Source organism: Triticum aestivum, chromosome 1A, assembly GCF_018294505.1.
Source record: "Triticum aestivum cultivar Chinese Spring chromosome 1A, IWGSC CS RefSeq v2.1, whole genome shotgun sequence".
Lineage (NCBI taxonomy): Eukaryota > Viridiplantae > Streptophyta > Magnoliopsida > Poales > Poaceae > Triticum > Triticum aestivum.
This window is the reverse complement of record NC_057794.1, coordinates 526826495-526837222: the sequence shown is the minus strand read 5'-3', so window position 1 is coordinate 526837222 and position 10728 is coordinate 526826495. Positions and strand designations below refer to the sequence as shown.

Genomic DNA, 10728 nt, shown 5'->3' with positions numbered 1-10728 from the left:
TAATCTGCTGTATGGCGAATTAATTTAGCTATGTTTCGATGGCCAACTACTGATATCTTATTTGTGGCAGACTTTCCCTTTCAGTTAATTGATATACCCAATAGCTGTAAAGAAATAAAGTTGCAGTGTCGTGATATATCATTTTATTTTTGCATCTTTTGCCTTGTGGTTTTTAGTACTTGTGGTTAGTTGATGTTTGTTTTCCGATCTATTGGTTTCTGTTAGTAGGGTTATCTGACATGGTTTGCAATGTTAGTGTTGGTCTGAAGGTTTTATAAAAGCATTTGTGTTTTCTCAAGCTTAGGAGTTACAAAGAGAAATGGTGCTATGGTCTTGAACTTACACTGATCTGCTGCTGAAGAATGATCCTTAGCTTAGTTACTTAGCTTGATATCTTTTTTCGAGGATAGGTTTGGAGTTGTATCCACTTTTGTCTAGGTTGGTACTTCGACCAGAATTCTCGCATGGCATTATATGCCAAGCTTAGTTGTTGTACTTCATCTGATGCATGCTGAATGCAAACAACTGAATTCTTTTTCTTATAATATGTGAACCATGTATTGCATCAACACTCGATGTAGATTGTGCTTTCAATTGGCCGAGCACAAGCACAGTTCACAAAAAATATTCATGTGCTACCCACAACAAGAAAAAAAGGGGTGAAACAATCGCCTCCTACCTGGCACCGCACAACCAACCTCTCACGAGGCGCCACAAGGGGGCGCCCCAACCACTTTTTATATTACTCTGTGGCTCACATATTATAGTCAAGATACTAGATATAGTGGATGTCAGAGATTTAACCGAAAGCCTTGAGACAAGTGCTGCCACATTGCTACAAATATTGGTACAGAGGTGGTACAGAGATGCGTGTATTGATGTAGTGGTTGTTCAACTAATATTACTTCTCTTTTCAACATGTCTAATATGTATATATATTAATCGAGCTATTCAACTATAGGTAGTAGGCATAGAAAAAAGTAGGTGCATATGTAGAAAAGAAACCGTGGGGCAACAAAGTGTGGCGCTTGCATAGCTTAGCAAGAGATAGTCAGATCTTTAGTTAGTTTTAGTTCATAAGTAAGAGAGTCCTACTTTATTAGTCCACTATGGTGTCTACAATGTAAAGGAACATTTGATTTGAAATCAAATATATGTTTATGAATCATTATGAGTTCTAAATGATCATTTTTACATGGATAAATGTCAAAGATATGCTCCCAAGCTCCATGACGAGCAGGCAGTGGCGATCAAGGGTGACTTTGTCAACTGTGGAGTTGCTGATGCTCTAGATCATGAAAGAGAGTATTCAGGCCACTTATGTGTAAACTTCCTTCTGTTTATACATGACCTTTTGGAAAAGATCAACTCTAATGATAGCACAATGCACTTGTTCTTGCTAGCCGTTGAAGGCCTGTAGGGTGTTTTGGGCTGCTGGTTTCCCCTTTTGGGTTTGCTCCGGGTGGAAGAGCTTTCTAAACCACCTCTGTAATGTCAAGTTCTAAAAAAAACTTCTGTAATATGCATTATCAATTTTATGATAGGAAAGTGAAAGAGGCGCCTCCTATCTGGCACCGCCTAAATTCCTTTTAGAAGGCGCCACCGGGTGACACCCCAACTACTAGTTAAAACCATTCAGCTGTGCATCAAGGGCGCCTCCCGGTGATAGCCACGTCATCACAGCGTGGAAGACAAAACAGATCACTGGGACAAAAACAAAAAAGATTGCTGGGAGAACACATGTCTCTCGATCTGCTTTCCTTTCCTCACGAAGCAATGTCCAATCCCGCACGCAACCTCCACCCCGTTCCTCTCTGCCCTGCGCCGCCCCCTCCTCTTGAGAACGAGCACGGCTCTTGTCGCTGTGCCTGGTGGGGATCCGGTGCATCCCCTCTCCCCTCGCCTCCTCCTCTCCTGGGTCCCTGCATTGCCGGCTCAGCCGCTTCCCCTGCGTCTTCTCGTCCCCGCTTCTCTCCTCCTAGTCCAGTCCTGGACCAGATCGGTGTTTGGCGCAGGAGGCTCGGGGTGGTCGCAGGTTCGGGCGCCATCTCCTTCCTTCCCGTACACTGGGATCAAACAGCCCGCGGCCTGGCGGTGGCGGCCTGGATCCGGAGGCAGACGGACCAGATCCTGGAGCTGGGCACGAAGGAGCTCGAGGTCGACGACTCCGGCTTCGTCCTCCTCCTCTAACGTCGCCACCTTGCTCAGGTCCAACATGCCTATCCATCGCCCCAGTTTTTATCATTTCGTCGTGATTACCATCCCACGCCATCCATAGGGTGTGCCTTCTGCCCTTCTCACCACTCTGAACTCGGAGGAAGTGAAAATTGGGTTGGGGAAGTTTTTCAACCTCGATTATGGGAAGACCAACCAAGTAGTTTATACAGTACTCACAATTTCTCACACTTCCAGCGAATTAAACTGATGATTAGATGTGCCTTCTCTCTTTCGTACATTGTTTGGGGGTTTGGTCTGAGAAGGGGGTTGCAGCACTCATGATTTTGCTTGTTTCGGGGATGGAATGAATTGGGCATCAGCATCTAACAGAGAGAGAGAGAGGGAGGGAGGGAGGGAGGGAGGGAGGATTCTGTTTATTACGTCAACCATGTAGTAGAAACCAGATAGAACTAAATAGCTAGGGTTTTGGTTGACTTGGTAGCTGAATCATGGTCCATGAATTTGTGTAAAACGACAAGTGCGCTACTGAACTAAAATTCTACCTGTTCATTCCACTGCCCAGTTACCATCTGAAAGGTTCTATTTTGCCACCGCAACTTTAATTAGATTGTTATAGTTCAGACTAAGGGGATCAAGATTAGTCATCTGTTAGCTATGTACTGTGGACCTCAACACTAGCTGAGTAGCTACGTAGCTAATCATTGATCTTGTCTTGGGTGAAAGGCCGGCGTTTGTTAATTCAGATACTAAAAGGTAACCCACAATGACTTTATTTGTTTACTTTCCTTCTGAACTCTTATTTGCTTAGCTTCTATTGATGATATTTCTAATCTTTTATCTTCGTCGGTAAACTCAACTGCATCTCAGTTTTCTGTTCCCATTTCCTGGATTGCGGGTCCTGATGCGCAAGATTCTTCTGTTTGCTACAGCGCACGCAGGCCTGGACGATGGCAAGCATTGATGTGCGCACGTCGTTGCAACAGCCACATCTCAACCCTCCCGACGCACACAATAATCAGAGGTGCCAAAATGATTTGGTGTTTGCAAGGGTCGCTTTTGTTGCATTTTCTACATGAGAAACCATCTCAGGCTGTAAGTTTGCACAGCCTGGACACTTCACTTGCATACCTTGTTAGTTACTGATTGGACTATACGTAATTATGTTCACTTGTATATAACAAGAGTTACTTTACCCAACTCCCAAGGAAATTGATAAAAGAAAAACATGTCTGCATACTAAATGTTCTTGCAAATCTTGTTCTCAGATTGTCAATTGAAGGCGACAACAAGATATTCTCATGTTCTTTTAGAATGTTTATTTGGGGATTAAAATCTTGATAATTAGATGTACTGCTTCGCTTCATATGTAATTTCCCTCATGCCTTCTAATCCGTTCAGATGACTAGCTATTATCCACATTAGGTTTTGAAATGCCTATGCTCTATCTAATTGGTCGTTCAATTAGTCAAATAGCCGTTTCATTTTTATTATGCTGACACAAGATCTGTCTCTGTTCTAAGATTTAGTTTCTGGTCACTTTTTGTGAGGTTTTTCATCAAAGATTCTCTTTAAACTCCTATTTTATACCTTTCTTTATGGTTCTTTGCATGGAAGTACTCCGTTTTCTTGCTTATATTATTCTTCTGCTATCATACAGATTTGGATGCACCTGCACAGTACTGATAGTACATGAAATTCATCAACCTGCTGTTGCCGCAACCAACCAAAATCTGCTCTAACAGAGTGATGAATACAATATTCATGCTAAGCTTTCTTCAAATTATGCTAATCGATCTTAAAAAGCTGGCTACTGGTGTTATTTGCTGCAATTTATTTCTGACAGCCAGGTAGTCTTGGAATGCTTTCGTGATGCAATTTATTTCTGACAGACAAGCTATGCTAATTGATCTTGAAAAGCTGGCTACTAGTGTTATCTGCTTTGTGGAAGGCTGTTAGCATTAAACTTTAGTGCTCGGCTATTCATCATAGTCTCATTCCCTAGATAATTAATGAGGCATGAAAAATAGGTGAAATTGCAGGAAAATTGAAGATGGGAACACGATTCATTTTGTCAATGAGAACATCTACTGTTACAGATACACTTTCTGTATTCTACCTATCGATGGCGTAATGTTTGAATATTAAGTCATTTCTTTTTGTCATTAGCAGGTGCTTTTATTTATGTTCATATTCCACGTATGCATGTGCTGCTCCGGTGGTGTTTTATTAGTTGATTGGCATATATGGATCTCTCCATGTTTATTAGTTGATCTCCAACCCCTACTCTGCTGTGGTGCTATGGGAGCAAGAAGAGCATGCATGCTTTCTCTCTACATCTAGGGTCCATATGGCCAGATTGACGGGCCTAAACTCTGGGTGAGCTCCTCCATGATCCGATCGATTTCTTACCTTGCTGGTTGTGTCATATGGCTATTAGCATTTGATTGATAAATATTTCAGTTTTACTGGATGATCTTGCTTTACCCATCTGCACCTTGAGTTGATCTGTTCTTTCATGTTTACTTACTTTTGCTACTATTCTTGTGCAGCTCAAAGGTTTCTTTCAAGAATCATGAGAGAACATTCAAGGAGTGGATTATTTGGAAATTAGAACCTTCAGATTTCTTAGAAGTGAGGTTACTTTCCAACTAGAATTATAGGCAAGCATTGGTCTTTAATTTGGAACCTGGAAACAGCCTCTTACAGAAATGTAGGGAAAGGCTGCGTACTATAGACCCAAAGTGGTCGGACCCTTCCCTGGACCCTGCGCAAGCGGGAGCTACATGCACCAGGTTGCCCTTTTTTTTTATTGGTCTTTAATTTGGAAGTGATTATCATGTCTAAGAAGGGAGATCAACCCGGTTTGGTGTACATGATGTATGATCCCTTTTTTATTGATTTCTTATACTATGTTGACATGACTTATTTCACTCAATTTTCTGGTTTTTTTACACCATACTTCATGCGGTAGCCATACAAGATCATTTATTATACCATTGTACTAGCATATTACAAAATCATTATGCTAGATATAGATGGATTAACATGAAGATAATTTCTTTTGTTCTGTTTTTTCACTAGACATAGATGCTATTTATGCTTCTTTAGCAGTGACATCATAGTCAACTTGCATTTTCTGTCTTTTAGCTACACTACCAAATCCAGCAACTTTGATTTGTTCGTACCATTAGGCTGTAAGGAAATATTACTATATGTAACATGTTTTTTTCTTAAGCTACTGTTGTTGCTTCTCATGTCCGAAATATATTTCTTGATGCAGCTTCACTCGGATTTATGTGAATATAAGCGTAAGAGGTCTAGTGGCAATGCTACAAAATCATTGCAGGCGTGAGTATCCGGATTGCACTACTGCTGGCCGTTTCTTGCCATTGCCTACAACAGGCTTCTGACAAAGCCAAGTCATGGCCTCATTAGGCCCCTTTTTTCAGCCAAACTGAAAGCACTTCATGTTAGCTTGTATTCGCTTTTGGATTAACTACAATGCATTGTACCCATCCATGCTCCAGGGTGAGTCGTACATATCCTCGTTAGATGTACCAACGCCTATGATGGTTCTGAACTCTAATAATATAGTATCATATGTTTGATCGATGTTCTACAATTAGATCATAATGTTATAGCATATGCCCATATTGATGTACATGAGTTAGACTAAACATGGCAGCCGAATGTGCCGAGACAAGATAAATGCGCACAGGCCTTCTTGTAAAAGTTTTATACACTTTTCAAGAAAACGAACTTTGGTTAATCATTAAGCTATAACTTTTCTCATATTTGAACAAGGTTATTTGAGTTCTCCTAAAAAAGTGGCAATGTTAAAAAAACGGTTATTTTTTGTAACTTTTGCAAACTTTGTGGAAAGAAGCTGCAAATAACTGATTTCGCTGTCAATTCTACAGTCCAATGTTAATCTAGAGGGTGGAATCTTTAAACTTCGTTGATGCTTTCTTGTCCGTTTTGATCTAATATCTGTCTGATGTGGTTTGTATAAAACTTATGGTAGTATAATTAGTTTTGATTTTTTCTTGTCAGGATATAATAACATTGTAGATAGACGGAGACTGAATCAGTTCACACTACTTTGATGTCTATCGAGCCAATGGGACAACAAAGGTAGTTCTTTTGCACAAGTTGAAGAATGTTATTTCATACTGCACGATATGTCTGACTCCTTTCAGTGGGCATTCAATTAATTTGAGGCATCCTTTCCTAGGATCTTACCTTGATATTCCTCTATTTTCTCCTATTCGTCCCATGCTTTTTTAAGAACTGAAATAAATATAACCAGTGTTACAAATGTTTGCCGAGGAAAAGTCCTTGCAGAAAAGAAGAACCGGAAGCAGGTTATCTATCTTCACGAGCAAGTCGGCGTCTGTAAACCTTCACCAGAGCCATTCCAGCTCTTTCAGAGCCACAAGGTGAGCCGGAAGTCAGTGTATGTTTGAACGAGCACACTCGCTTCTCTCAGAATTCATATAATCATTAGAAGCTCAGAACCAGTCATGCCAAAGATATGAAGTGGAACTCATTTGTAGGCAAGGAAGTTGAGGAACCAAGACCCCAACGGCGCGGAGCAGTTTGCCGTCGAGAGGACTAGGGCTGCCATCAGGGACCTCTAGACCAAGCTCAACATCTCCCTCGTGCCTCCATCAACACCGTGTCTTGGAGGGTCGTCGCCGTCCGCGACGACGAGCTACTGCCGCAGCTTTGTCAGCCGCACGGTTAGAGGGAGGCATCAAGGGCCCGCCACCGCTGTCGGGGCCGACGTGCGTGTAATTTCTATTAATGTATCCTATGTTGCCAAACAACAACATGCTCCTGTCAATGCTATATCGTTGTGGGTATGGCATTTCAGTTTCTTCCTCAGGTGATATTCCAATATAATAAGTCCCATCAAGAATTGCATGTACATGTGCTGCTATCCTGATCCAAAAAGGAAAGTAAAAAGGGCGTTCATCTACCTGGCACCACCTGCCACGGGCGCGCCCCAACTACTAGTGGATAGAACGCTCCCTGGGTGGGCGTGTTTCCTGATTTTTGGAAGCGACAAAACCCACCGCTCTCTCTTCTCTTGGTTCGAAACTGTCGAGATGAACGGCCTGTGTGCGGACGCTGAATCGAGTGGAGCAGCGTTTAGGTTAAAACAAGGGGTTGTTTGGTTTCTAGCCACGCTTTAGCACATCTAACCTTAGGCAAGTTTGGCAAGTTTGATCAAGTTAGGTATGTGTTTGGTTCTAACCACATCTAAGGCAAGACTTTTTTATGAGGAGTGAACCCCACATGTCATAGACATAAAAAGTGGGGCATGATTTTCTTAGGCAAGCCAAAGTGTGGCTAACAATTTGAGCAATTCAACTAAGACAAGTGTGGCAAAAATCATGTGGATATGACAATGATAGTCACAATCCAAGCAACCCCCAAATGCACGAACGATTTTGGATACCACAACGCAAATAGTTCACCACGAAAGACATTTAAAGTTCAACATTCGGATCAAAGGGGAGTCAAAGAAGAGCAAATGCACATTACATTCCTTGCTCATCAAAGGCGCAACTACTGATAAAAATAAACTATGGCAGGCTTCCTCTCCATGACATGATCTTGATTGAGCAGTAGGTTCCCGTGCCCATTTCAGTCTTCCTATCCTGTCGGAAAACAAAGATTAGGCCACTTGTCGAACAGTAAATGCCAAGACCAGATGATGCGAATCAGAATAAAGAACAAAGGCCAGGTTGAAAATAATGTACCCGGTGATGAAGTGCTGATCGTCAAGCAGCTCCGTCCGGCCGAGGGTTTCCTTGCCCCTCTGGATCCTGGTCATTGTTCACCTCTTGCCCACCCTCGTTGTCATTTCCTCCTGCAAACCAAATGAAAAGCACCATTAGTCCTATATAATCGAACTAGGTTGACATGCAATAATTAAGTATGAAGTAGTACCACGAGTCAGACGCTCGTAAACTGCGAAGCCCATGACAATCAGGTAGACTATCACGGTCACCCAAACGCCAACATCTGTGGACAACTCGATCTTGTAACTTGAATCCTCATTGACGGGAGTTGGAGGGTAGTACATGTCCCTTGGTGATGCAGGAGGCGCCGGACTGGCGGGCGCTGGCAGGGATGGCGGAGACGTCGCAAAGAAATCATCGCATGCCTCGTACGGCTTGTCCTGGGAACGTCTCTTACCTCCACACTTCAGGTAAAGACTGAACACGGCCTGGGAGGTGGTGCCCGATAGCGCCAGCTGAGGCTCATCGACCACCAAGCAGAGGCAGCCGGCCATGTCCACTGTGGGCAGAACCGAGGAACAGCAGGCAGCGGCATTGGTTGGCTCAAACTCTTCCACACAGTTCTTGACAATAGCGGTGGCCAGCTGGGTGGCATTGCAACCTTCAACAGGAGAAGCAAAGGATTGTCAGCGTTGCGTCTAGGATCGAACGTGCAAATACTAGTACTAGGCTAACACGGACAGAGGATATTATAGTACGTAGTAGGAGTAGAAAATAAAGTCTCCCACAATAAGAAGACCAAAATGGCAGCGGAACAACTATATGCTATTCTGTCTGTATCTCAGACTTGGGAAGTGTATCCAACAGGCAAATTACCAAAACAGAGTGCCTGCGCACGGAGCCGAATCGCAACTCCGAAATACAGTAAATCCTAGTATTACGAGCACACGTAGTGTGCATATGGATGCAAAAGTGTGCCAAGAAACATGAAAACAAGGCCTTACAACCTTCAACGGAAGAAGCAAAGGATTGTCAGCGTTGCGTCTATGACTGAACATGCAAATCCTACTAGGCTAACACGGATAGAGGATACGACAAAATAGTCTCCCATAACAAGAACACCAATGACAGCGGAACAACTGTATGCTATTCTGTCTGTATCTTAACTTGGAAAGTATGGGACAGACAAGCTACCAAAACGAGAGGAATCGCAACTCCGAAATAAATCCTAGTATTAGGAGCACACTAATGTGATACTACAAGTCGATGCAAAAAGGGAATGTGCCAAGAAACATGAAAGCGAGGCCTTTTATACCTGATGGGTCCACGGAGGCCGAGATCGAAGCGGATGCCGAGGAGACAGAGACGAGCGCCGCCGCCGCGAGCAGCAACACCACCCAAGCTGCGGTCGCAAAAGCCCTCATCCTGCTGGTGACCCTGAGAAAGCAACAAGGACATGGAAGTCACGATTGAGTGCGGATCTAACCCCAGGAGAAAACGATAACTAAATCATAGCAACAGCCCGATCCGCCGCCTCTCCACCGCCGCTCGCCTCGCCTCGCCCGAGAGGAGCGCAAAACGCTCGCTCTTCACCGCCGCCAGCCGGCAGGCGCCTCGCCGGAGAGTGGCGCTTCTTCGCCGCCGCCAGCCGCGTGGCCAGCGCTACTCTCCGGCGAGGCGCCTGCCGGCTGGCGGCGGTGACGAAGTGCCCCACCGAGCGAGGCCCTCTGCAGCGAGACGAGCGCGCCGACGGCTCGGGGGTCAAGCTGACAAGCCGCGCGCGACAAGAGTAGGGCGAGGACGCGGTTGCCTACCTGGAGGGATCGCACCGGGCTGCTGCTTCCGGTCGCTGCTGCCCCGCCGGTGCGGAGGAGGAGGCGGGTTTGGTGCTTGGGCTGGCTGATGGAACGGGTGGTGTGGAGGAGAGCGATGCGGAAACCGGTGCGTCCTCTTATAGACTCGGGGCAAGGGGAGCGTGGTGGCGGCGGGCGGGCGGGCTGGCGCCTGCTGTTGGTGGGGTGGAAGGGAACAGGGGGGATGGAGGAAGGGAACAGGGGAGGGAACGGTCCGACTCCGATCACTGAATACCCCGCAAAAGCAAAAGAAAGGAGTCGCTGCGTTGCGCAGCGACAGACTTTTGACATCGTGTGCCAGACTGCGACTCTTTTCATTTGAATTAGTAGTACTGCGGACTGTTGTGGTTTGAATGATTGGTATAGAAATCCGTTTCCGACTTGTTATGTTTAATAGCAACTCCAACGGGCCAACTCAAATGGACGGAGATTTCGTCCATTTTTTATTTGTTTGAGTCGGTCAGGCGGACACGGACATCCGCTTCTGCGTTTTGGTTGGCATACGCGTTAAACGCTCGCCCGACCCATTTTGACGGCGCCGACAAAAAAAATTGTACGTGCATATTTAAAATGAAAACAACTTAATTAAACATTAAGCCGGCGAGAATTCACGCGTCCACATTAGCATTAAAAGAAAATTAAAACAACCTAAGAGCAATTCCAATGGGCGATCCATTTCGTCCACCGCCGTCCGTTTGGGTCGGCGGGATAGAAAAGTCGGCCCAACGCGTCGACCCAAACGAGCGTGTGTCCGCTTTTCGTCCGCGGGCGACCCATTCCCGGCCCATTTTTGAGCCGGATTTGCGTCGGCGCGGATACGCGGCGGACGTGCGCACGCTCGTCTTCTCCTTTCCCCGGGCCCGCTGGTCGGTGGCTCATTGGCCTCCCCACCCCCAGCCAACAGCAACCCTCGCCCGCCTCCTTTGTCGCCGCCGCCGCCGCCCTTT

The 10728-nt window shown here is 45.2% G+C and overlaps 1 protein-coding gene and 1 long non-coding RNA gene across 11 annotated transcripts; one reads left to right on the top strand and one right to left on the bottom strand.

Annotated features, from left to right (window-relative positions):
• The first annotated feature begins 1737 nt into the window (after nucleotides 1-1737).
• Nucleotides 1738-7110, top strand: LOC123063161 (uncharacterized). Of its 9 annotated transcripts, none has more exons than XR_006430157.1 (8): nucleotides 1738-2208; nucleotides 3108-3270; nucleotides 3836-4025; nucleotides 4348-4554; nucleotides 4728-4970; nucleotides 5459-5706; nucleotides 6232-6617; nucleotides 6735-7110. It is a non-coding gene; the product is annotated as an uncharacterized lncRNA (long non-coding RNA). The 9 variants fall into 9 exon arrangements; XR_006430174.1 differs by having other exon boundaries at nucleotides 1740-2208; nucleotides 3108-3199; nucleotides 4345-4554; nucleotides 4728-4809; XR_006430166.1 differs by having other exon boundaries at nucleotides 1740-2208; nucleotides 4345-4554; nucleotides 4728-4809.
• A 543-nt stretch (nucleotides 7111-7653) lies between these two features.
• Nucleotides 7654-9986, bottom strand: LOC123175772 (non-specific lipid-transfer protein EPAD1). 2 transcript variants are annotated; one of them, XM_044590324.1, is made up of 5 exons: nucleotides 9743-9986; nucleotides 9244-9365; nucleotides 8137-8589; nucleotides 7947-8056; nucleotides 7654-7844 (listed from the first exon to the last, which is right to left on the bottom strand). In XM_044590324.1, exons 2-4 carry the CDS (start codon nucleotides 9350-9352, stop codon nucleotides 7968-7970), a joined length of 651 nt encoding a protein of 216 aa, XP_044446259.1. In that variant the 5' UTR covers nucleotides 9353-9365; nucleotides 9743-9986; the 3' UTR covers nucleotides 7654-7844; nucleotides 7947-7967. The 2 variants fall into 2 exon arrangements, with proteins under 2 accessions (XP_044446259.1, XP_044446299.1); XM_044590364.1 differs by having other exon boundaries at nucleotides 7654-7839.
• Between the last annotated feature and the right edge of the window lie 742 nt (nucleotides 9987-10728).

Bases quoted from the DNA above. Each gene is read 5' to 3' on its own strand.
- LOC123175772 (XM_044590324.1), bottom strand. From the start codon at position 9,352: ATGAGGGCTTTTGCGACCGCAGCTTGGGTGGTGTTGCTGCTCGCGGCG. The intron at 8,590-9,243 runs GTATAAAAGGCC...CTCCTGTTGAAG, and splicing joins GGCCTCCGTGGACCCATCAG to GTTGCAATGCCACCCAGCTG. The intron at 8,057-8,136 runs GTACTACTTCAT...TTTGGTTTGCAG, and splicing joins TTACGAGCGTCTGACTCGTG to GAGGAAATGACAACGAGGGT.